At 37.3% G+C, this 27,569-nt stretch overlaps 1 protein-coding gene and 1 long non-coding RNA gene across 4 annotated transcripts; one reads left to right on the plus strand and one right to left on the minus strand.

Annotated features, from left to right (window-relative positions):
- Nucleotides 1-6,691: 6,691 nt before the first annotated feature.
- LOC131002232 (uncharacterized) lies at nucleotides 6,692-15,782 on the minus strand. 3 transcript variants are annotated; one of them, XM_057928733.1, is made up of 5 exons: nucleotides 15,221-15,782; nucleotides 13,270-13,334; nucleotides 9,559-11,574; nucleotides 7,608-7,672; nucleotides 6,692-6,911 (listed from the first exon to the last, which is right to left on the minus strand). In XM_057928733.1, the coding sequence occupies exon 3, from the start codon at nucleotides 11,571-11,573 to the stop codon at nucleotides 10,509-10,511; it is 1,065 nt and encodes a 354-aa protein (XP_057784716.1). In that variant the 5' UTR covers nucleotide 11,574; nucleotides 13,270-13,334; nucleotides 15,221-15,782; the 3' UTR covers nucleotides 6,692-6,911; nucleotides 7,608-7,672; nucleotides 9,559-10,508. The 3 variants fall into 3 exon arrangements, with proteins under 3 accessions (XP_057784716.1, XP_057784718.1, XP_057784717.1); XM_057928735.1 differs by lacking the exon at nucleotides 7,608-7,672; XM_057928734.1 differs by having other exon boundaries at nucleotides 13,270-15,782.
- A 9,194-nt stretch (nucleotides 15,783-24,976) lies between these two features.
- Nucleotides 24,977-25,663, plus strand: LOC131002247 (uncharacterized). The gene is made up of 2 exons (XR_009094222.1): nucleotides 24,977-25,279; nucleotides 25,369-25,663. It is a non-coding gene; the product is annotated as an uncharacterized LOC131002247 (long non-coding RNA).
- Nucleotides 25,664-27,569: the final 1,906 nt, after the last annotated feature.

Genomic DNA, 27,569 nt, shown 5'->3' on the forward strand with positions numbered 1-27,569 from the left:
TCATTGACTGCAAAAGGTATATTTGGTCTAAAATCACCACTTTCTTCTTAACATCTTGAACATGTCCTTGAGAATATTCTAGAGCTTCTCAAACTTGGAATCTGCTTCCTAGTTTAATACAATCCTTAAACATCTTCTATAGGCGAAATAAGGTAGGCTCGACCTTACTCAACAATATTCCTCTATATGATCTTTATGTAGTACTTCTAGTACTTAGTGTTCCTTCACATAGCGCTTGAAATGCAACCATATAATTTGAAGCACTCTTCCGTGTTATTGTAAAAGACCTTCTGAATCATCACGCATTCAATAAGGCAATAGCTTTTGCTCATCTGAGCACCTTTATAGGGTATGTGTCACCATGTGTAATACTAAGTCATGGAATGACCTTAGTCAATGCTCTCATTGCGGCTACCAGACTAAATGCATAATCAAAGACGTTCTAACTGAGGCGATGTCCTTGATAGGTTAAGGTATATATATACTTATCTTGAGTATATCCTTAGGGTCTCATTAGAATCTTAATTCATTTGTTTCAGCATTGATCCACTGTCGGCGCTTCTAGCTATTATTAAACTCTAAACCCTCTTCGAGAACTTCTCTCGTCTTACACACTTGCGTAAACTTTTATGATCAATCATAATGGTTGGTAACTGCTAGTACCCATATCACATCTCGTCTTTCAAATTCGTAGTAGGTGATCGTAATCAATAGGGATTCTCAGTCATGTTCTTATCTATTGAGATAGGTACTGTAAGTAGAATGGTTCCGAATATCTGAAACTATAAGTTGATAGCTTTAATCGTAATATTATAACATCATATACAAAGCATTTTGACCCCTCGTAAGTCTAACTCTGAAGTTCATACATGAATCATGAAGGTTATCCTCAAGCCATAGCTAGTGATAATCGAGGTTAGAAGCGAGTCTCAGCTTATTAAGGATTAGCTAACTGATTACATCAGTCGCACTCATCACCTATAAGCAATATTGTACTTAAACTATCATCGAAGGCAATAGTCGATTAGGTGTTTAATACGAGAAAATAAACAAGATTTTAATTCTCGAAAAATCTCAATAAATGAGGATGCGTGAAATGATTATGCATGACTCATATTCCTTTAATTAAATTATGAGATGCTAATATTGTACTTAAACTATCATCGAAGGCAATAGTCGATTAGGTGCTCCGTCTCGTGTGAACAACCTGAATGAAGAACTATGCCTGCTTCAGTGATTCGTGCGTGGCACTCTGCTTGCACTGCTTTCATTGGATTCTCTTCCTCTTTCTTAGCTCTTCACCATGGCTATAGTGAAATATAACTGAGTTTCTAGCTTCTATTGTTCTTCTCGTAACAGTGATCATGCATTCTTAACGCATCTAAGTTCATTGAGATATCTAATCAATCAATAAAGCATAAAACTTGAATGTAAGCATCAGTACATTCATATAAAACGTGAACTTCTCAATGTTTTAAAATCATTACCACCTTCTTTCTTGCTGAGCATGACGATGTGATGAAGTGCTGAGCTTTTGTCGACTGACTCTTTCATACTAGTGATCATACTAGAAAAATTTGTTAACTCTAGGGTTCAGAGCAAATGAACTGCTCTGATACCACTCTGTCACGACCAGACCTAATTAAGGATAATTAAGCCGGGGAAACCGTGACTAATGGAGGGAGATTAGAAGCGGGGTAGAAAGGGGAATAATCAAACAAGAAAGGATCACATTTCATCATTTAACAAAAGGAATATTTATAATATAACAGAAGTTTAGTCGTATAGACTCAAATAACTAATAAGTTCAGATATCTCTGACTTAGCCAAATAAACATAAAACTTCTGAGTACGCAGCGGAATAAGGTTCTGATTACATGTATGAAGACATGTAACCCTAGAGTTCATTAATACATAATAAGACAAAAGAATCCCGCTCGTCACTTCATCACCATCGGCAGCTGCTCAACCTGCACATTTAGAAATATATGCAGGGCTTGAGTACAAAAGTACTCAGTGGGCACGTATGCCTAGGTATAAAAATACATGCTTCAAAACTGTAAATTGTCATGCCATTATAAACAGTACAGCAAGGGAGTTTTTCGCTAAAAAGGCCCAAGCTTACTAAATTCATTTGTGATTCTTAAAGTTCGACTGATCAGTCTAAGTTCTCTTGTAATCTATCATATCTGGAACTGTGTGCCGGAGAGGTGGCCACCTCTCACGGTCACTTGACCGGCCAACCCGCTAGATGACTCACGGTCACTGGTGTACACTAGCCCTGGCAGGATAGCTATCAACTGCTCAAGACCCGAATTCGATTACATGATTAAAGTCACATCAGATAGATATCATACTGAAATTTAAACATTTTATGGCAAGACAATATTTGAAATAACTTCAATTAATTTAGTCATGAAATAACTTGCTTGAACGTAACATTTAAACTCATTTGATATATATGAAAGTAATGCCCACCTGATAGTAATTTTCTGTGATACAAAAGCTCCTCAACAGATTATCAATCTCGCCCTTGACCTTTATTACGAGAATATATGTACATGTATAAGATATTTGCTCGAATAAAAATCCTCAAATGAGAATGTGTATTTACTATGCATGATCCTTATGCATGAATTATTATTCTGAAATAATAATCAGGAAATTTCTATTGTTAATCCAGGCTATCGGATTTAAACAAAAGCTAAGTCTCGTCTCATGAAGCCGGATAATTAATAAAAATTAATCCGTTCTCTTAGGGTGTTCTAATCCGCCAATTAAATAAATCTCGCTCGATATAGCCGAATAAAAGGCAGTTAAACTGAACATTCGACATATGATCACGTAAGAATTAATCAGGCTTAACGAATATGAATGGAAAATAATAATATAATTTCAAATAATTAAAAAGGCTCAACATAAGGCAGCCTAATAATTAATTAAGTAGAAGTGGGCTTGAATAATTAACATGAGAGGCCCAATTGAAATAATTCATCGGCTCAAGTAATTAAATAAATCTTGGCCCAATAAATAAATAATTTGATTAGTTGGGCTCAATTAAATAAATCAAACGAGGCCCAACGAAGATAATATAACAGCCCAATAAAATAGATGGGCTTCAATTTAAATAAATTCAGCCCAATGAAATAATGTAATAAAAGTCCATCTGAGTAAAATAAATAAATTCAGAGGCCCAATCAGTAAATAAAATCGGCTCATATAAATAAAATCAGAGGCCCAATTCATAATTTAAAATCAAGAAAGCCCAATTAAAATGAATAGGGAGGAGCCCATGGATCCAGTTCACTTAAAAGGAATAAATTCAGCCCATTCTTTAATAAACTCAGCCTAAATATCGGCCCATCAAGAAAATAAGGAGCAGCCCAATTCGAATTATAAGGGAAGCCCAAAACAATTAAATAGATCAAGCCCAAAGTAATTAAATGCAATGGCCCAAACCAAATTAAACAAAGCCCAAGCTCAAAATTCGGCCCAAAAGAAATTAGAGGCCCAATTCTTCTTCTCTCTCTGTTGGAGCCGATACTCTCCCTCTCTTCAAAAAAATCAGAACACGCCTCTCTCCTCCCTCTCGAATTCTGCCGCCTCCGTCTCCGGCCGGCGTCGGCTACCGCCGAGTTTAGGTCCGGCGCGACCGCACCCGTCTCTCTCTCCGTATCTTCTCTCTTGCTGGCAGTTCATCCGAGGTGAGAGGGCGTGCCCTAGTTCCTTCCTGACATCGCAATCGCCGCTGTCGCCGCTGCAATTCCCGGCGAACGGCGGTCGAACCTCCTCCCTCACGTCCATCTCTGCCTTCTCTCTACTCAAATCAGACTCAAGCATGCCCAATCGAAATTAGAAACCGAGCCCTAATTCATTCCTTTCTCAAATCGCCGCTGTCGCACCTCCATCTGGAATCCGGCGAAACAATCGGCGCCGGTCGTGGCCGTTTCTATCTTCGTCTCTACCGTGAGCTCCCGGTGCGGCCACCGCTGAGTTCTCCAGTGCCGCCGCGACTCAGAGGTTCCCCTAAAAATTGGCGAGGACAACGCCGTTCGTGCCCCCCTCTTTTAAAACTGAATCTGCGGCCCCGGGTTCGCCGCTGCTCTTGAATCCAGCGAGGTCGAGGCGACCGTAGGCGCCGCATCTGAAATCCCGGGTCACCGCCCTGGTTCGACGCCGTTGCGTCTGTAAATCCGGCGATTTACAATCGCCGTCCATCTTCCCGATTCAAAGCAGGGTAGTCGGCCACTCCTTTTCCGATGAGTCAGACGTCGTCGGCCACCGGTCTCATCTGCCGTTGTTGATGTTATACACTGAAACAGAGGAGACAACGAGAGTTCGTCGTCTTTGTTTTCGAACTCCATCACGGCAGCAGAGGTTCGTCGTTGCTTTGGGCTCGTCCGAACAGGCAGCCGGCACTATATCTTAAAGCTAAGTCCTAAATCCTTCTGTTCTAGTTTCTATTTTGTTAAAGGCAGAGGTTCTCAAGCTTTTGTTGTTCTAGAGTGCAGTAGGATGAAAAGCACAATTCTTTCTATACATAACGTGGACTATCAGATATATTGGTGGAACATGATTATGCATATGTGATTTACTATATCCCTCTGTAATTCGAAACTGATCATGCTTGATGGTTGATGCGAAATGGATCGAATAAGTTGAGCTTAGTATATACCTTGTAATTGATGTTGGTTGGCTGCTGTGGTGTTAAATGAACTGGAACTTCTTGAAGTTTTGGCAGGGAAATGAACTGATGGTTTATTTTACTTCTTCCATTGTTAACTGGAGTAACAAATGCTTGAAACTTGAAGTTGGCAGGACACTGGATGGAGTTTCTCTTTACTCTTCGGCGCATTTCTTAGTGTAGAATGGAGGTGAATGGAGGAAGGTTACTGCTGAATTGTTAAAGGATTGGAGATAGTGGCTATACTTGAGGGTGGTGGAGAAGTTGTTGTAGTGGGTCGACAAATTGTAATGCTTGACAAAATGTAGTGTTTGACAAGATGTAGTGGAAAGAAAAAGAGAAGAAAAAGAAAGAAAAAAAACAATGTAGAGGAGAATTATTGATGTATTTTCTCTGTCTCCGTGATTCTGTAACTGTAATAAAATACTGGCTTCGATTCTGCTTGATACTGTATTTACATAAATCTCGATTTCGACATGTGATATATCCCTAAAATCGATAAGTTATAAAATGAATCTAAATTACATCCGTAGATTTAATTTGTTCGTTGTTCTGATATTTAAATTAAATCCGCAGATTTAATTAACTTCTTGAGTCGGAAATAATTCACGACCTGAGTAAAAATAAAATCATATTCCATCTCACTTAAATAAATAACGTGACTTTGCTAAGTCAGTTATAACTCTGAAATAATATCATTGCCTGCTTTAACAATATAAATTCAGGATCATAAGCTGAATTCATATCAGGATAATAACCGTTTTCATTCACTGATGAACAAAAATAAACACTCATTACTGGATTTAAAATATATAAAAGAGCGGGTCACTACAAATCGCCCCCCCCCCCCCCCAATCAACTTTTTATTTTTCTTTCTCAATTTACACAAAGGTGGCAGAGACCCACATTTTCCCAAATTCTCGGTTCTCTCTCAATGCTAGTCAAAAGTGGAAGTAAAGCATTTCTCTCTCTCAAATTTTTATCGGTTCTCTCTCTCTTTATTAAAGTGTAACATTCTTTCTCTTTCTTTTATCTAAACCGCACTCTCTCTAAAATCAAGAAACACACGCTGCTCAACATCTCTTTCTCTCTCGCTCAATCTTCGCTTAAATCCGGCGCCGCGTTGCCTAAAGCCGGTGAGTTCGCTGTGGTCTACTGCTGTTTTCTGGTCTGGGTCGCGACCAGCGGAGCTTGGCCTTCGGCCGCGCCGCCCCGCTCCGAAGTTGGCGCCGCTGTCGTTGGGGGACCGGCGTACGCCTGCTGCTTCACCCGCGAGTCGCCACGGCCTCTGCCTTCTCCTTCCTCGACTCGAGTCCGAGGCTTCCTTCGGCGGAGCCGAAGGTCGACGCTGCTGTTTAATTCCGACGAGCAGCGGCTCTGCTGCCTATGTATATCGTCGATTGATCTCGCTCACTCGCCGCCGCTGACTCGAAGCCGAGTCGAGTAGAGCAGTCAGCTGTTTCCTTGGACTCGACTGGACAGGGCGGTCAGCCTTTTCTCTTCTAAAGAGCTAAGTTCGAAGCTTGTCTACTTGAAGTTTTAGTTATGTAGGAGATACAAGGGAGCTATGTTCTAAGTCGTATGATTCATTCAATCTCTTAAACATTCATACACAATTTTGTGAGGTCTGTGGTTCTGTTAAAAGCATGATACTTACATGCCTCTTGCTGTGGTTCTAAATCATGAGTCTGTGCAAGGTTATGCTGTTGGTTCTATATAGAAGTAAACTGTTTATGCATTTCTCTTTTTGAAATGATCATGCTAATCAATGCATATCTAGTATTTCTAAGGTTGAACTCATGCTGATGGAACGTGAAGCATGTAAATGGAACTTGAAATAACTGAGATGATAATTACCTTGAATGATGCTTGGTGATTCCTCGATGGAAGGATGTCACGACCGGCCTTAATTAAAGATAATTAATCCGGGAAAACCATGACTGGGGAAGGGAAATTAAGAAGCGGGTTTAGAAAGGGGTGCATAAAAGAATACTCAAAGAGCTTGGATACGCATGAAATATTCCTTAAAAGGAAAAAGGCATCGTTAGGGGCTTGGCTAAAATATTATCAGAGTTTGCAACGGAAGGCGTAACTGAAATAATCAGTGTTTACAGCGGAATACATAACTGAGATACATGTATGAAGACATGTATCCTTTCTGAGCCTACTTTAAGTTCAACAAAAACTCCACTCAGCAACAACACTTCATCGCCCATCACAGCTCAACCTGCACAAACATAAACATCGAAGGGCTAAGTACAAGAGTACTTAGTGGGCAGTTGTCAAGCATATAACATAACATCATTAACAATTTCACAATATCGCATAAGAGGCATGAGTTTCTTTCATATTCTTTGCTCATTAAACATTTCCAAATTCATAAATAGCATAAGGGCATTCTTCATCATTAACAATCATAAACACGCATCGTGTCGTGGAGAAGGCCTTCCCCAACGAACACGGGCATCGCACCGTGAGAGGGGGCCTCCCTCAGCGGTCACGGCATCGTACTATTGAGGGAGGCCTCCCCCAATAGACGCTGTAACACTGGCATACTGGCATACTGGCATCGCGCCGCGAGAGAGGCCTCTCTCAGCGGACACAGGCATCGCGCCGTGAGGGAGGCCCTCCTCAACGGACACGGCATCGTACTGTTGAGGGAGGCCTCCCCCAACAGACGCAAGCATCAAACATAAGCATAAACTTATCAGCGTAAGGCATTCAAGCGTAAATAAGCGTAATCAAGCGTAAATTACATAGGGCGTAAATAGTATAAACAACATAGCGTAAATCATTTAACGTGCAGCATAATAAAGCTTAACTCATTTAAGCGTAATAAAGCATACCATACTTGAAGATCCAATTTGCATTTTAAAGCATAACATTTGCATAGCATTTTATTTACGCGTAAGGAGTTGCCCACCTCAATTGTTCTTAAAGCTGGCGTGGAGTCGTTTCTTCTTCGGCTTCACTTTCTGTCGCCCGGACCTTCATTGATGAAGAGTCGATAAGTTCGTGAAGTAATTGTCATAAGACAAAGTCTAATTCTACGTGCCTAGGGTATCTTTTAGTGTTTTAGGGTTCTAGCATCCATAATTCGTTACATCATTACTAGCGTAACCTCAAATAATTAATAGGCTCAAAAGAGAGTAGCGAATTAATTAAATAAACCAGTGGCTTTAAAGAAATAAATGATAATAGTTCGCTTTAAAGTCCGAAGTCCAAAAACATCATTAAAACATGCTCTGTTTTTACACTGACTCAACTTCAAAATTTAATCTGTTCTGACTCCGACATCTCCTGGACTCGAGACTCATACTGAAAGAAAGATCTTCGAATCTAGTTTCATATAAAAAAAAAATAGAGTCGAAAACTCCAAGTGGTTTGAGAGATATGACGTTTTTACCACGATCTACCATGTTCGGCAGTTTTGAACAATCGAAAACTTGGATTTTTTTAAAAATAGTAAACGTTGTCAAACTGGGCTCAACTTTGGTGGATATCTAGCTAACACAATAAGGTGAATACCATAAAAATTTGGAAAGCTAGATCACACAGGAAGCTACTGAAATAAATGACTCTTTCATCTGTTCTCTGAAATTCTCGGTAGTAATGTGCAGTTTAGGTTTTGCATTTTAAAGAAGTATCAAACGAAGTTGGAATGGCTTGAAATTTTACCAGGGTACTCAAGACTCATGTCGGGACTTGCTATAAAATTTTCAAAGCTATTAGACATCGACAAACCGTCGATCACAGTAGGTCAGTAGGCCTACGAAATTCATATTTATAAGTCCTTAAAAAAAATAATTTATATAAATCAAGAAATAAGAGTTTAATCCCAAAAATATTCATTAAAAGTCCATCATAATTTAAATAAAGAACGGACCTCATTTAAAATAAATAGTCCCAAACTTGTTACGCACATATACGAAATCTTTCATGAAACATCCTTTAAAATAAACTTTGATACATAGAAAATAATTCAACAACTTGAGCTCTTAAGGGGTTGTTTTGCAACAGACACCAAATCTGCCTCGGATCTCCAAATGATGCTCCAAAAGACATTCTGGAAACTAGACATTTCAAGGATCATTCTCCAATTTGAATCGAATGAAAAACAATTCAAACGAGCAAGATATGCCCTCTCAAAGATGGGTATTTAACAAGCAAAAATCTGAAAATTTCAGATTTCCAGATTACAACCAAGTCAGTGGGCTTTCTTTAAAAATTCATATCTCCCTTTACAAAACTCCACTGGGAACCCCAAGGGTCAATCTGGAAACTAGGGAGAGATCATAACACTCTCCAGTTGGATTTACTCTAAGAACATTCATGGTTTAGAAGATATGACTGTCTAAAGTTCAGTGCACAAAAAGTGTTCAAGTTTGGCAGATTCATAACATAAATCAGAAAACCAACTTTAGGCTTCACCAAAAATTCTAAAACTAAGCAAGTAAGTTCCCAACATGTCATTGAATATTCAGTAGAAAGCTAGGCTTGAGAATCAAAGATTTAAGTCGGGCTTTGCCACCTCAAAGTCGTAGGTTTGTAAAATCTACTGGATGGTACATGGAATAAGAACTAGATTTCAAGAATTTATACTGGTTGTTTCCCTTATTCAAAAATGGTGAGGCCGATGTCAAAAGAAAGATACGGGAGTCTAGAGTGACATATTCAAGTTTCAAAGGTTTTCACCGATTGAAACTTTACTTATGGCCTCCCAAAGATTGTTTACCAAAAATGTATTCCAGATGGGCAGTGATGTTTACAAATTCATAAATAAATCATAAGAGCTTCAAACCTTCTGAAATTTTGCCAAAGTATAGAAAACATATGAAAGATGATACACAATTAATTTGGGAATTTTTGGGAACCTTTTGGATGGCTGGAATCGCCTTGCAAAACACTGCCGGAGCAGTGTGCTTATGGCAGAACTCGTGGCTGCTCTTCGGTTCCTTAGTGAAGAATGAAGATGATGAAAAGATTGTTGCCTGTATAATGGAATGTTAGATGCATTCTTGCGTGTGGTGGGGAAGGGAGTAGGTGGAAAGTTTGGTGTAGTGGAATTAGTGGAGTGGAAAGGGTGGTGAGAAAAAATGTAGTGGAAGAAAGCAAAAGGTGGTGGAGATAGTTGGTGGAGTGGAGAAGTGGAGATTATGCGTGTATAGTGTAGGAGACATTAGGGAGTGGAAAAAAATAATGATGATTGTATGCTTACATATATGTCTAGCATATTCATGTATCTACTTCATAGCATTGATAGGTGAAACTGTAATTGGTTATAAGAGTTTGTAAAGTATGAGAATGAGATTGATGAATAAATGAATTATATCCTCATGCCTTGGTGATGCTAATACAGTAATATGAATCTAGATTAAATCCGTAGATTGAATTTGCGTTGCAGTCGGAATAATTTCTCGACTTCTAGTAGCACTAATAAAATATAACTGCTTCTGTTTCTCGATTAATAAATAACATGACTTTGCTAAGTCAGTTATAACTTGGAAATAATAATTATTGATTGCTCAATAATCCTCGTCGCGTTTTTTTTTTTTTTTCATACGTTATAAAAATATAACGCTAAAATAATAACTCTGCCTCTGATAAAAAAATCAGAACCATAAACTGGATTCATTTATAAAAAATTGCATTTACTAGTTTTTATCATAAATAAAAGAGCGGGCTACTACATACTACCCCTCTTAACAAAAATTTCGTCCCGAAATTTGCATATCTCTGCTAAAACAATTCGGGGTATTTTTCCTTCATCTTGTTTTCAAGCTCCCACGTAGCTTTTCTTGTCTGCGGTGTCTCCATAAGATTTTCACTGATGTGATTGAGGCTGATTTCGCAAGTGTCCACGTATTGCTGGCAAGGGGGTGCGGGTGTTCCCAACTGCTGAACCTCGTTGTCTATTGGGGCATTGCGTGGAGTAGTGACCTTTTTGGCCACAATTGTAACAACCGTTAGTTCCAGCCCGACAAATACCCCTATGCATCTTACCACAATTTGGGCAAGGTAAAACTCCTTTCTGACCTTGGTTACCCCCAGTTCGCTCGAGGTTAGTCTGTGCCTCGTGCCTTGGTTGAATAAACTGTTCGGCCCGTTCATATTCTTGCCACACTTTCTTACTAGTCTGATTGATATTGTCTTCGTTGTTGTCCCACTTGCGCTTCCCTTTGAGAGTATGTGAGGCTACTGGTGGATCATTTGGCGTTGAGATCAACAATGGGGCTGACTTGTCCGACGGCATTGCAGCTTCAACGTCAAGTGCCCTGTTCAGAGACTCCGTGTATGAGAGTCCTCCGTGGCTTGCTAGAGCCATCTTAATTTCGTACCGTAGACCGGCACAAAATTTCTCTGCCATCTTCTCATCTGTGTCCACTTGTTGCGGAGCAAACCTAGACAGGTTGCAGAATTCCTTGTCGTATTCAACCACAGATTTATTTCCTTGCTTCAACTCGTAGAACTCAGCTTCTTTCTTCTTCCTATAGCTTTTCGGAATATATTTATCATATAATCCCGTCTTAAAATCTTCCCAAGTATAACTTGCCCATTGTTCAGGTGTCAGAATTTTTCGACGTGCTTCCCACCAGAAGTCAGCTGATCCTGTTAGTTGGAAAGAGACGCAAGATAGGCGCTCCTCATCAGTACAACGTAGAAAGTTGAAAATGCGTTCCATTGCACGCACCCAAATCTCAGCTTCAGCCGGTTCACTCGTTCCGTCAAACGTAGGTGGATTTTGCCTTAAAAAGAGTTCTTCGACTCTCCTAGTCGGAGGCGGAGGGGATGGGTTATGTCCTCGAGCATCTTGTGGTTCTTCGGGTACAGCGTTACGGTTTCTGCGATTGTTATTGTTTCTCACAGGGCGTCCTCTCTTAGGCGGCATTCTGATAGCAAAGATGTGCCAATTAGTACACTCTAGCATAATCTAATACAAGCCTCAAAAGAATTCTTGTAAATGTCAACTTAATATAACTTGTAAACAAGTCATGACTCCAATGACATCATTGATCATTGATGTAGTAAGCTTTAAGGGTCCTTAGCATCTCAAATCTATGAGTCATAACAATTCTTAAGCATATAATATCACATCATCTAAATTGGATACTTAGGCATAAGTCATGGAAATTTATAGCGGCTATAAAATCATGAGCTTAAAAATTATTCTATACGTATCACTTATCTTGCTGCCTTCACTATAGCCACCAAAAGATACAGTCGAATTTCTTCTATGTTTGCTTCTATGTTCTGTCGTAGTGGTGATCTCATAACTTAATAGCTCTATGTTCATAGGAATTCATTCCATAGGCATACTTAATCGTGTTTGCATAAATCATTTCATTCAACAACATAACATAGCTATTAACAGTTACACACTTGTCACTTTTTGTAAACATTATCTCAAAACTTGAAATAGCTTACCATTCTGCTTCGTTGAGTGTGATGCGATGAAGTGCTGAGCTTTGTCGATTGAACTCTAGACACTTTAGTGATCCATTCTAAGTTTGGCTTAAATAAACTCTTAGGCTCAGAGCAAACGAACTGCTCTGATACCACTCTGTCACGACCGGCCTTAATTAAAGATAATTAATCCGGGAAAACCATGACTGGGGAAGGGAAATTAAGAAGCGGGTTTAGAAAGGGGTGCATAAAAGAATACTCAAAGAGCTTGGATACGCATGAAATATTCCTTAAAAGGAAAAAGGCATCGTTAGGGGCTTGGCTAAAATATTATCAGAGTTTGCAACGGAAGGCGTAACTGAAATAATCAGTGTTTACAGCGGAATACATAACTGAGATACATGTATGAAGACATGTATCCTTTCTGAGCCTACTTTAAGTTCAACAAAAACTCCACTCAGCAACAACACTTCATCGCCCATCACAGCTCAACCTGCACAAACATAAACATCGAAGGGCTAAGTACAAGAGTACTTAGTGGGCAGTTGTCAAGCATATAACATAACATCATTAACAATTTCACAATATCGCATAAGAGGCATGAGTTTCTTTCATATTCTTTGCTCATTAAACATTTCCAAATTCATAAATAGCATAAGGGCATTCTTCATCATTAACAATCATAAACACGCATCGTGTCGTGGAGAAGGCCTTCCCCAACGAACACGGGCATCGCACCGTGAGAGGGGGCCTCCCTCAGCGGTCACGGCATCGTACTATTGAGGGAGGCCTCCCCCAATAGACGCTGTAACACTGGCATACTGGCATCGCGCCGCGAGAGAGGCCTCTCTCAGCGGACACAGGCATCGCGCCGTGAGGGAGGCCCTCCTCAACGGACACGGCATCGTACTGTTGAGGGAGGCCTCCCCCAACAGACGCAAGCATCAAACATAAGCATAAACTTATCAGCGTAAGGCATTCAAGCGTAAATAAGCGTAATCAAGCGTAAATTACATAGGGCGTAAATAGTATAAACAACATAGCGTAAATCATTTAACGTGCAGCATAATAAAGCTTAACTCATTTAAGCGTAATAAAGCATACCATACTTGAAGATCCAATTTGCATTTTAAAGCATAACATTTGCATAGCATTTTATTTACGCGTAAGGAGTTGCCCACCTCAATTGTTCTTAAAGCTGGCGTGGAGTCGTTTCTTCTTCGGCTTCACTTTCTGTCGCCCGGACCTTCATTGATGAAGAGTCGATAAGTTCGTGAAGTAATTGTCATAAGACAAAGTCTAATTCTACGTGCCTAGGGTATCTTTTAGTGTTTTAGGGTTCTAGCATCCATAATTCGTTACATCATTACTAGCGTAACCTCAAATAATTAATAGGCTCAAAAGAGAGTAGCCAATTAATTAAATAAACCAGTGGCTTTAAAGAAATAAATGATAATAGTTCGCTTTAAAGTCCGAAGTCCAAAAACATCATTAAAACATGCTCTGTTTTTACACTGACTCAACTTCAAAATTTAATCTGTTCTGACTCCGACATCTCCTGGACTCGAGACTCATACTGAAAGAAAGATCTTCGAATCTAGTTTCATATAAAAAAAAAATAGAGTCGAAAACTCCAAGTGGTTTGAGAGATATGACGTTTTTACCACGATCTACCATGTTCGGCAGTTTTGAACAATCGAAAACTTGGATTTTTTTAAAAATAGTAAACGTTGTCAAACTGGGCTCAACTTTGGTGGATATCTAGCTAACACAATAAGGTGAATACCATAAAAATTTGGAAAGCTAGATCACACAGGAAGCTACTGAAATAAATGACTCTTTCATCTGTTCTCTGAAATTCTCGGTAGTAATGTGCAGTTTAGGTTTTGCATTTTAAAGAAGTATCAAACGAAGTTGGAATGGCTTGAAATTTTACCAGGGTACTCAAGACTCATGTCGGGACTTGCTATAAAATTTTCAAAGCTATTAGACATCGACAAACCGTCGATCACAGTAGGTCAGTAGGCCTACGAAATTCATATTTATAAGTCCTTAAAAAAAATAATTTATATAAATCAAGAAATAAGAGTTTAATCCCAAAAATATTCATTAAAAGTCCATCATAATTTAAATAAAGAACGGACCTCATTTAAAATAAATAGTCCCAAACTTGTTACGCACATATACGAAATCTTTCATGAAACATCCTTTAAAATAAACTTTGATACATAGAAAATAATTCAACAACTTGAGCTCTTAAGGGGTTGTTTTGCAACAGACACCAAATCTGCCTCGGATCTCCAAATGATGCTCCAAAAGACATTCTGGAAACTAGACATTTCAAGGATCATTCTCCAATTTGAATCGAATGAAAAACAATTCAAACGAGCAAGATATGCCCTCTCAAAGATGGGTATTTAACAAGCAAAAATCTGAAAATTTCAGATTTCCAGATTACAACCAAGTCAGTGGGCTTTCTTTAAAAATTCATATCTCCCTTTACAAAACTCCACTGGGAACCCCAAGGGTCAATCTGGAAACTAGGGAGAGATCATAACACTCTCCAGTTGGATTTACTCTAAGAACATTCATGGTTTAGAAGATATGACTGTCTAAAGTTCAGTGCACAAAAAGTGTTCAAGTTTGGCAGATTCATAACATAAATCAGAAAACCAACTTTAGGCTTCACCAAAAATTCTAAAACTAAGCAAGTAAGTTCCCAACATGTCATTGAATATTCAGTAGAAAGCTAGGCTTGAGAATCAAAGATTTAAGTCGGGCTTTGCCACCTCAAAGTCGTAGGTTTGTAAAATCTACTGGATGGTACATGGAATAAGAACTAGATTTCAAGAATTTATACCGGTTGTTTCCCTTATTCAAAAATGGTGAGGCCGATGTCAAAAGAAAGATACGGGAGTCTAGAGTGACATATTCAAGTTTCAAAGGTTTTCACCGATTGAAACTTTACTTATGGCCTCCCAAAGATTGTTTACCAAAAATGTATTCCAGATGGGCAGTGATGTTTACAAATTCATAAATAAATCATAAGAGCTTCAAACCTTCTGAAATTTTGCCAAAGTATAGAAAACATATGAAAGATGATACACAATTAATTTGGGAATTTTTGGGAACCTTTTGGATGGCTGGAATCGCCTTGCAAAACACTGCCGGAGCAGTGTGCTTATGGCAGAACTCGTGGCTGCTCTTCGGTTCCTTAGTGAAGAATGAAGATGATGAAAAGATTGTTGCCTGTATAATGGAATGTTAGATGCATTCTTGCGTGTGGTGGGGAAGGGAGTAGGTGGAAAGTTTGGTGTAGTGGAATTAGTGGAGTGGAAAGGGTGGTGAGAAAAAATGTAGTGGAAGAAAGCAAAAGGTGGTGGAGATAGTTGGTGGAGTGGAGAAGTGGAGATTATGCGTGTATAGTGTAGGAGACATTAGGGAGTGGAAAAAAATAATGATGATTGTATGCTTACATATATGTCTAGCATATTCATGTATCTACTTCATAGCATTGATAGGTGAAACTGTAATTGGTTATAAGAGTTTGTAAAGTATGAGAATGAGATTGATGAATAAATGAATTATATCCTCATGCCTTGGTGATGCTAATACAGTAATATGAATCTAGATTAAATCCGTAGATTGAATTTGCGTTGCAGTCGGAATAATTTCTCGACTTCTAGTAGCACTAATAAGATATAACTGCTTCTGTTTCTCGATTAATAAATAACATGACTTTGCTAAGTCAGTTATAACTTGGAAATAATAATTATTGATTGCTCAATAATCCTCGTCGCGTTTTTTTTTTTTTTTTTTTCATACGTTATAAAAATATAACGCTAAAATAATAACTCTGCCTCTGATAAAAAAATCAGAACCATAAACTGGATTCATTTATAAAAAATTGCATTTACTAGTTTTTATCATAAATAAAAGAGCGGGCTACTACAAAGGAGTAGATTTGCTGCTGTGATGAAGAAGGTGAATGAGGATGGCTTTATACTGAACTTATGGAGAGCTGATTAGTGTGAAAAGATGATGAATAGTACGGCTAAATTGTAGAGCGTGGTTGAAGAATTAAAGATGAGATTTGCTGTCGACATTCTTGAGATTTGTTTGCTGAATTCTTTTTGACTATGTAGGAGTGGAAAAAGAAAAGCCAAGCACGGGTGAGAATAGAGTGGCTGAGGGAGCATGGCGTGCTAGATTTAATACACGGAATAATATCTAAATTAATAACGTAGATTTAATTCTTCACAAGCCGGAATAAATTCACGACTCGAGAAATAAAAATAGAAAAATAATTCTATTGTGATTAATAAATAACATGAGTTAACTAAGTCAGTTATGAATCTGAACTGAATCATTATTGGCTTACTCAATAATTCTCATCGTGGTTTTACTCACGCGAAGCTAACTGGCGTAGAAATAAAATAATAACCTTGCTTCAATTAGAAAATAATCCAGTGTCATAAGCTGAATTTAAATCATAAATAATTACTGGGCTTGATTTACTGAAAGATGAAATAATAATTATTATATTACTGGATTTAAATATAATAAAAGAGCGGGCTACTACATTCTCAGTGGAGGTAGAATACCTTTAAATACAACTAGAAATCCCCTAATTTAGAAAATTTCAAAAGTTTTAAATTTCTACTAAATAATTAATATATATAAAATATCGAAAAATAAAGAAAAATGGCGGCTATTACAGCCCCACGTGATGGGCTCTGCTGCGCTCGAGTCGCAGCGGCACGTCAGCCCGCCACCCTTCCCATGGTATCAGCTCGAGCTGAGCTTCACACTAGCGATGGAGATGCTCTTAGTATAGAACCGCGCGGGTCTATTGCTATATAAAAGATCTACGATTATATCTTGACGAGTGAGATTGTAATACCCATAATTTTTATGTAGTAGCCCGCTCTTTTATTTATGATTAAGATCAATAAATGCGATATTTATTTATTGTGAAAGATATTATGGACTAGATTATGATATATTCCAATAACACTTAATTATTTAGAAATTAGTTGAAATATTAGACTAAGAAAGACAATTCAAGATTGGCTTCCTTAGTTGAAATATTAGACTAAGTAAGATAATTCAAGATTGGCTTCCTTAGTAAGACAATTCAAGATTGGCTCCCTTAGGAAGACAATTCTTTTGGCTTATAAAAGGTGACTTTGGCTTACAAAAACAATAAAGAGCACTATAGTTTCAATCGGAGATTTCCTAGCTGTCGAAGATTGAATCGTGCACTTGGAATTGTTCCTGCATCGAATCGACATACACGTGGATACCTTGGTGGTGGATTCATTCGCAGGAATTGTAATAGCCGCCCTTTTATTTTATAATTAAGACCAATAAATGTGATATTTAATTATTGCATGTTTTAGTTATATCAGCTCAATGCTTAGTATTCAGTTTATTCAGCTCAAATTTTTTAATTAAATGTTTTCGCGTCAGATAATCGCAATTAAATTATTGACAGACAATGATTGAGTTATTGAAGCAGTCAATAATTTATTTTGCAGTTTAATAATTGGCTTAGCAAAGTCATGTTATACATTAATTGCAAATGGAAATATTATTTCCATCTATTATTGATACTTAGGTCATGGATTTTTTTTTCGACTCGTTAAAGCAAATTAAATCTGCGAATTTAATTTAGATTTGTGTTACGAGTCTCCGCATTTTAGTAAAGCAAGAAATCGGATATCAAATATAGGATTTATTAGAGTAATCATTATTCGATTACAAATCTACCACGACAAAGAGTTTTATTAGTCACCATCTCTTACACTAAAATGATGATATTATTCTAAATTAGGGGATTTCTAATTTCAAAGCTTTATTTGGTCTATCAATTTAACGGTTTGGTCAGCCTTGTTTCGTTTGGTCAGCCCAAGTGAGGTGGTCCCGATTAGGTGGTCCCTGTTAAAATTGAATCGGTTCACTAAAGCCTAAGAAATTTCATCAGTATTTATGGCGTCTAGAATAAGAACTCTATTTTCTAAAAATAATAATGCGAATAATTATGGTATTGTTCAATCTAGTGAGATTGGCATACCAAACAATTATTCAAATTGGACTATTCCTGAACAACCAATAGAATCTATGTATCAAATCGATGCATTTGATTTCAAAACTGTCTTTTCTATTAAAACTCATGAAGAAACTATTTCTCTTCAAGAAGAATTCCAAAGTATGCAATTACTTTCAAAAGTTTCTTGTAACAACCCGCTCTTTTATTATATTTAAATCCAGTAATTCGATAATTATTATTTCATCTTTCAGTAAATCAAGCCCAGTAATTATTTATGATTTAAATTCAGCTTATGACACTAGATTATATTCTAATTGAAGCAGGATTATTATTTTTTTTCACTAAGCCAGATAACTTCGCGTGAGTAAAACCGCGATGAGAATTTTTGAGTAAACCAATAATTATTCATTTCAGATTCATAACTGACTTAGCGAAGTCATGTTATTTATTAATCACAATAGAATTATTTTTCTATTTTTATTATTATTTCTTGAGTCGTGAATTTATTTCGGTTTATGAAGAATTAAATCTACGAATTTAATTTAGAATTTATTCTAGCTAAGAAAGGAAGCAGATATCGAGTAGTTTCATAGAGTACTTTTGAATGAGACCGAGAAGAGAGTCTGGATACAAATAAACATAGATACGCACAGATCAAATCAATTACTCTCAATTTTTTTTTACATATGTATAAGAAAGATAAGATAAGTGAAGGAAATAAATGCACAGCACGCTCTCCAACTCCACGCCTACACTGTGCATCTTTTGACTCCAACTCTCCACGCCTGTCTGTATTTTTTTTTTGACTCCATTATGCACATTTTTGACAAAAATGTGTGCATATTCACACCGAACACCTTCACAGATTGAAAGCATATAACCTCCTCATACCCATTCCACACTTAAACGTTTTCATCATTCTCTGCCAAAGAAATTTTCAAGTATCAGTTAATTCTTGCTTCATTCAACACCAACGAGCAGTTCATAAACACCAAGCATCATTCAAGGTATTTCATGCCATCTCAGTTCACTATCTTCATATATGCATTTCACTTTCCTCACTTCATGTTTTAGAAATTCAGAAATATAGGATGAAGTTTATTACAGAGAAACATAGCAAAACACATATGCGTACATGATTAGCATTCAACAGAAATAGTTTAATTCATACATTGATACCTTTATACTGCCTTTGTACTTAGAACCAAGTCATGAGAATTTCCATCAGCAACAAAACGAATTGAAATACAATAGTAGAGAGATAGAACAATAACTTAGCTTTTAGAAAGGCATCGAACGCGGCCCTGCACAGTCGAGCCGCAACAACGGCAACTTCCTCGGCCTCATCGGAGCCCGAGAACGACAGCAGCGGCTGCCGAGGCTCCAGCTAGCGGCGGCGGAAGTTCGAGGGAGAAGATGGTTTCCGGCGATGACTCGCCGGGAAAAAGGACGCCGGATGATGGGGAGAAAAATCGAACGAGAGAGAGAGAAGAGTGAGCAGCGTTTTTCTTGATTGAGAGAGAGCCGAGTGTTTTTGATAAAAGAGAGAGAAAGCTTTGATAATTTTGAAAAAAAAAAAAGGTGTGTGCATGTGTTTTGTTTTGAATAAAGAGAGAGAGATGATGTTGAAGCCTCGGTTTTGCTAAATAAAAGAAAGGGAGAAGATTTTGCTTTAATAAAAGAAAATGGATATGTTGATGGCATGAATTATTAAGAGTGAGGAAGTGTTATATATTTTAATATAAGGAGAGAGAGGGAACCGAGATAGTGGGAGAGAAAGAGGAAAATGTTAACTTTAATAAAAGATAAAAGATAGAGAGAGATTTGATGAAGATATAAAGTGTGTGTGTGTATGTGCGGTGAATTGAGAGAGAGAGGGAGAGTTAAATAAAAAAAAAGTGTGTGTGCATGAATGATTGTTGAAAGAAAAAGGGAGTGAGGTTGGACCGGGTTTGGGCCGGGTTTGAGCCGGTTTGGGCCGGATTTTTGGGCTTTCTCTTTGGGCCTAGTTTATTTTATTTGTTGGGCCGGAGATTAATTCAATTGGGCTTTGCTTATTTTATTTCCATTGGGCTAATATATATATTGTTTGGACTCTATTATTTTTATAAATGGGCTCTTATTATTTATTTTGATTGGGCTTCTATTAATTGTTAATAATGAATTTATTATTTTTATTAATTGAACTCCTACTATTTAATTGATTAAGTTCAATGAAATTTATTTAGTTAAGTCCAATGAGATTTATTAATTTAGGCCCCATTATTAATCCTAATTATTTTTAATTAGTGATAAATTTTTAAGACTTACTAATCATTAATTAGTAAGTAAATTAGATTATTTTAAGATGAGTAGATTATTAAAGATTAATAATCCGTCCTCATAAGACGAGCTTTAATTCCTTAAATAGGATTAGCATCTCATAATTTAATTAAAGGAATATGAGACATGCATAATCATTTCACGCATCCTCATTTATTGAGATTTTTCGAGAATTAGAATCTTATTTTATTTTCTCGGATTAAAGGTCAAGCACCAGAGTTAGAGCTAAATCGTGAGTCTGCTATTCAGGTGGGCTTTCTACGTATAAACTAAAATTATATATTAGAATTGTTAAGACTTTATGCTTATGAATTTAAATGATATTGTCAATGCCTACATGCTTTATGTTTTATTATTAATTGCCTATCTGATGTTAATCGAATTCGGATTCTGGATGGGACCGCAAATCCCTTCAGAATTAGTGTACACCCTTGTGATCGTGAGTCATCTAGCGGGTTGGCCGATCATAGTGTCCGTAGAGGGAGGCCTCCCTCTCGGCACGAGTTACTGATATGGTGATTAATGATATAAAATACCTGCGCGGGTTATTGATGAAAAGAAATGATATTATGTTTGGTAAATACGAGTCTTTAAAGGAAAACCCTCGTATCTTACTACTGTTGAAAGGCTTGACAATAAAATATTATGCATGTATGTAAATTTCGGCAAGTGTCCACTAAGTACTCTTGTACTTAGCCCTGTATGTATTTATAAATGTGCAGGTTGAGCTGTGATCGAGGATGTAGTGTGCAAGCGGAGCTTTTGTCGATCTAGGATGATTACCTCAGAGTAGAGTATATGTCTTCATACATATACTCAAATTGTTATTCCGCTGCGAACACTGATTATGTTAAGATATTATGTCATTTGTCAAACAATATGTATTATTTAATAATTTACTAAAACCCATTGAGTAACCCGTTTTGGGATAATATTATGTACGGTCCCCTTGTGGCCTTCGTTGATATCTAGATATTTCGATTGATTTCCTTATACAAGTCGAGTAATCAAGAAACTGAATATGCCCCTTTCTAAATCCCGCTCCTAAATCCCCTCCCTTAGTCGCGGTTTTCCCGAATTTGCTATCCTTAGCAAGTGCGGTCGTGACATTTCTATAAGAAAATACATAGAAAAAGGCTATAGATATATTCATTTCGGGTTAATTCTAGTAGCAGTCAAACCCTTAGTTCATATTGGAGTTGATGCCCCTGTTTATCTTGCCCTTAGAGATAATAGATTAAAGAAGTATAAATCATCTCTATTAGCAATGATTCAAACCAATGTTTGTAATGGTCCTATTTATTATTTCAACTGTGCTCCTAATTATTCCATAGATCTCACGGATCCTTTAATTCTAGATTCTTTGATTCTTGATATTCATCTTCAAGGAGATGAATTTAAAAATCTTTGTAAAAATTTTGCTGTCATATATCGAGTTTACTTTAGAGTTATGTCATCTCATTTAAATCCAAAATTTAGATTCACTCCAACTTTAAAAGATGAAACTGTCATACTTCAAATTGAAGCAGACAATTCAACATCTTTCGTTCCTAAAAGACTTAAATGGAATGAAATAACAATTCCTAATGAATTCATAATTCAAAATCCTCAAATACCAAAAGGAATTGAAAAACGAGAAGTCTCTAAGAATGAAGAAGATGATGACGGGAGAATTCTTCTAAGATTTAATTCATATTGAGAACAAAGAAAACCCTCAATACACATTCAAGAAGTCTCTTCAAGGAATTCATTTTCTGAAAGTTCTAAATTTAATTATCCTAATATTAAAGTTAATTACAAATCTCCAATTCCTTCGACTAGTTATCAAACTGAAGAAGAAACACCTCAAGTAGGATCTCCTACTATTTCTTAAATGGAAGATCAAATCAATATGATTTCTAATATGAATTTCTCTATTAATTTCAATTACCTTGAAAAAGAATTCAATGATCCAGAAGAAATTGAAAGAAAAGAATGGTTTTTAAAACTAGAAAAACCTTTAAGAGATAAACTTCAAATTGAATGGATAAAAGGATTACATAAATTAAAATCTAATATTCCAATTTTAGATTGGTTTCAAGGATACTGTCAGCTTAATGATATTAATAATGTCTACAATCTGGATCAAATAAATGTTCAAACAAACATTTATAAAAAATAGAAATTAGCTACTGGTTCAATATTGACTTCCATTCATCCACCTCTACAAAATATCAAAATACAAATTCCCAATGGAGAAATATCTGCTACTCCATTTCGTACTGGAAGAGACGGAGAGGATGGTCCAAAAATGAGCGATATCAAAAAACTCCACGAACAAAATAATTATTCAAATCAAATCTTACATACCATCGCCGAACAAATAGATCATATTTCAACAAAAAATGATTCACAAAAACAAATAAATAATTTTCCACATAACACTTCAAATCCTCATTTTATTCCTAGAAGTCTTCATGAGAAAATAGAAAACAAACTCAAATTATCTACTACTCATAATCTTATTGATAGAATGTCACAGCCCGCAATCCCTAAGGATGGCTTAACCGGGGTTATGACTCGGGAAGGGGATTAAGAAGCGGGGAAAGAAAGGGGCATTTACTTAACAATCAAACATTTTACGAAATGAGACATTTATTATATAACACTAAGATCATAACTGATCACTTGGGCAAAAACAAGACATTCGTTCAGGAAGGCCCGTTGAAGTGGATTACCCAACAAAAGAGTATCATACTTAAAATAAAACATTAACATAATCAGAGTATCTTGCAGCGGAAATACGTGTGAATTATACATATGAAAATGTATACTCAAGGTTACATTATTATTATGTCAAAAGGGTACATCCGCTCAACTCCACTCCATTCCATCACCCGCTCAACCTGCACATTAGGGAAAACAACATGCAGGGCTGAGTAAAAATACTCAGTGAACATATGCCGGAAACATAACATTTTATATCATTTATTGTACTGCCAACAGTAACACACAGGGTTTTATTTGAAGGACCTGTGCTTACTAAACATTTTCTTTCATTTCATAAAGTTGGATGCGCATCCCATTTTCAGTCTATATGATCCATATCTGTTCCTTTTACACGCCGGGAAGGAGGCCTCCTTCCACGGACGCCAAGACCGGTCGCAAGCGACACACAGTCTCCATGAGTGTACACGTTAACCCTTACTAGCAAACCTTCGTCTAGCGTAGGGTCCGAATTCGATTTCCTTTATAGTTGGCGAACCAACACAGATAGGATACATACATAAAACATAAACATTTTTGGCAGACAATCATTCATAAACATTTCATTTAATAAGAACCATTTACCATTTAAAACATCACAGTTATATCATGTCATTTATTTCATTTCGTATAAGAGGCCTGTATGCAGGGGATCTCTATATACATGTTTTAAGAAAGCCCACCTCATTCTGTTCCCACTAGGGGCGTAGAGTTACCTCCTTCTTTAGCTTTCACTTCCCGTCTGGACCTTTATTGACGAAGAGTCGATAAGTTCGAGAAGAAAGTCGTGTAAGAAAGGAAGATTGATCTTTAAACTAAACTATCTCCTTTTTAATGATTTTAGGGTTCTAACATCCATATTAATCTTGTCTCGTTCAAAACCTTAAACTCAAAACATCTATTACATAACTATCATTTAGGTTCGAAACTATTTTTTTGAACATCATCATGCGCATCAATCATAACTCGTTCTACTCACGCCATCAAGTTAAATATTCCGTCATTTAATAACAAATCATATAATATCACATAGACAAATTAAATCATCATAGATCATTCTTTCTCATACTTAAAATAATTTAATCATTTTCAAATAATCCATATTAATAAGTCATTTGAAAAGAATTAAATTTAATAAGAGTTTAACTCAAAATATTTTATTTTAAAGTCCACTTATAAAAATACTTGAAATAAAAGAATTCCATTTAAATAATTAATTTAAAGGTTAATATATAATTAAATTAATCAAGCTCAATTTAAATTAATAATTAAGAGCTCAAATAATTTAAATGTATATAAGCGCAAATTAATTAGATAAATTAGATCCATTCAATTTTTGTTTAATAAAGGCCCAAGCAATTAAGTTAAAATAGGCCCAAATCCTTTAATTAAAAGAAGCCCATCAGATTTTATTTGTAAAGGGCCGAGCCCAAACATTTAAATCGAAGCCCATCTGTTAATTAAATAAGGGCCCAAACACTTATTAAAATCGGCCCAAGTCTCGGCCCAACAATTAACTATGGCCCAAAGCCCATAATATTCTCTTAAACCTAGTTAACACACACTAGACACACTCAAACACACACATCAGCCTCCCTCTCTTCTTTCTCACTCTCTCTCTCGGACGATCTGTCCGCCTGCCGTGCAACCTGGCCGCCGCCGCCGCCGCTGGCGAGCGGCGCGGCTGCTGCCTCTCTCTCCTCCCCTGAACTCTCGTCCTCTCTCACCCTCTCGCCTCTATCTCTCTCTCCCAAGACTGCCGGAACAAGACACAGCAAGCGCCACCACGCCGCCGCTGTCACCTCCTCCGCCTCACCTCCACGGCGGAACCATCGTCTCCGGCGAGTAGCTTCGCTTCCGGCCTCCCTCTCTGATCGGCTCTGTGACTGCAGCAGCGAAGGCTGCCGCGGCCACCTCCGGTCGTCCTCGCCTCTCCCGTTCACGTCTTCCTCTCTCTCACATCTCCCTCGTTAACAGATCCGACGGCCCAGCAGCAGGAGAACCGCCGCCGCCGACAGCATCTGCCTCTCTGATTTCCGGCGAAGCCGCAGCCGCAGCCGCCGACAACCCAGGTAAACCCTATCTTCTATCATTTTCCCCTTCTTTCCTTTTTAAACTATAAGCTAAAAACCCTCTCTTCTTTCCCTTTGATTCTTGGCAGATCGGAGACAACGGCAGGTTCGCCGCCGCCGCTCCGACGCCGGCGACGTGCCTCCGCGGCAGCCGCCTCCCTGAACCCTTCTCACACACGAATCAGGGGGTTCAGCCCCGATTTCAGTCAACACATAGAAATAGGCTTTTTACTGAATTCATTTTCAAATACTGTAAATGTTCTTCAATCGAGCATACTGCACTTAAACATTTATTCATGTAATTTCAACTCTTCATTTGTATATGTAAATTCTGTTTATAACAGGCTGCGTATGCACATAAAAATGGAATATGAGAAGTTCGTATGTGTTGGTGGTTCTCTGCAATAGTTGAACGAAATAGAGAGCTCAAAATAAACGAGCTCAGTTTAAGAAGAAAACCTTGGTCTGGTGGTGTGGTTGCTTTGTGAACTTGCTGCGGAAAATGGGCTGCAGTTGTTGAAAATGGTGAAGATGGTGAAGGCGTGGGGTTGGCTTTAAAGAAGAATGAGGATCGTGGAAATGTTGGTATGAACATGGAATTCTTTTTCAGCATACTTAGTATGACTGAAGAATTTCTTCAGCATGCGTAGTAAATTCTTCAGCATGCTTAGGATTTATTCAAATTTAATCATTAAAAAATCTAAGAGATTAATACATTAATTATATGGTTCCAAACTCATTTAAATACATTGACACATACAAGACTAATTTTTTATTTGAAGTATAAAATCCATTTGGGCCTGTCAATTTAATAAATTAACTAACCACATGGATCAACTTTAGTAATTAATAAAAATTCATATTTAACACTTCAATGTTAAATCCTCATTAATAAATTAATGGACTCAAAATATATTTTGAGTGCATCGTCCACTGAAAATAAAAATAAAAATAAATCATCACGTATATAAATCATCAAATTCATATAAGTTCGTATTTTATTAATGGATGCCGAACCCTAATTATCATAATAAATCCTTAATCAGTCATTAGAAGATTTTAAATCCTCAATTAAAAGTCGGGTCATTACATACTATCCCCCTTAAAAGAAATTTCGTCCCGAAATTTGTATCTCAGAAAATAACTCTGAGTACTTCACTTTCCTGTTAGACCGTAGTCTATTCTTGACCATGATATATTCATAGGTCCCTTACTATCGGTATCGACTTAGTCCTTAGTACTTGAACTTCCCGATCTAAGATAGATTTGAATCTTCCTTCGTAACTCAAATATTGACTAATAACTATGTTGTTCTTATGAATCATATGCTTTGAATCGTAAACATACTTCACTATTTGCGACACATGGGATACATTGTGCACATTCCCAAGGCTTGGCGGCAATGCCAACCTGTAGGCTACGGGGCATATTCGTTCTAGTAATTCATATGGTCCTATGAAACGTGGCTTGAGTTTACCTTTCACACCGAATCTAACGATTCATCTTGATGGAGAAACTTTTATGAAAATTATCTCCCCACTTTCACATCATAGGTCAATTCGTCATTTGTCAACATATGACTCTGTCAATCATGGCCCTCTTTTATTCACTATCAAATTTTGACGGATGATTTCAATCATCTAGTCATTTCATCTCAACAAAGTGGTGATCTATATTTCCTCGCGTATAACGCCTCATTTGGCAACCTATCGATAGTCGATTGATAACTGATATTATATATTTCACAATGAGTGGCAAAAACATGTTCTCGGCTTTCCCCCCGGTTTAGCTCGGTCGTCCTCAACATACCTCATTAGTAATTTCTATGTCGTTTAAGCAGAACTATAACAACTAATATCTCTAAAGCATTCCTAAAGCAACTTAAACAGTTTGTAAGGAGACCCACCATTTCGAGCATGTAGGCAGTCAGCCTAAAACGCCGTTATAAACTTTTATTCATTCATCGAAGGAATCTCGAGTCATGTGGGCATTGACTGCCCCCTTTCGTGACAACCTTTGCTTAAGTCTGATGGATTCGAAAAATCCATCTCGACAACGAAATTCATTGGTTCGTTAAGGGCTCGGTTTGTCCCAAACATGACATTAAGCTTGACTTTATGAGCTCGAAGACTCAAAGTAACGATATGATATGTTGTAAAACCTTCACTTGCTAGCACGCAAGACATATTTCAACAAATGAGGTTACATCTCGTTTCATTTCTCCTAACTAGAATTTTTCTAGATCTTAATATATCTTAGTACTTCCTGGTGACAGTATATGGGTGCCATG

Source organism: Salvia miltiorrhiza, unplaced genomic scaffold (assembly GCF_028751815.1).
Source record: "Salvia miltiorrhiza cultivar Shanhuang (shh) unplaced genomic scaffold, IMPLAD_Smil_shh Hic_asm_8, whole genome shotgun sequence".
Taxonomy (NCBI): domain Eukaryota; kingdom Viridiplantae; phylum Streptophyta; class Magnoliopsida; order Lamiales; family Lamiaceae; genus Salvia; species Salvia miltiorrhiza.

Coding starts and splice junctions, on each gene's coding strand:
- LOC131002232 (XM_057928735.1), bottom strand. CDS start 11,573: ATGCCGCCTAAGAGAGGACGCCCTGTGAGAAACAATAACAATCGCAGA.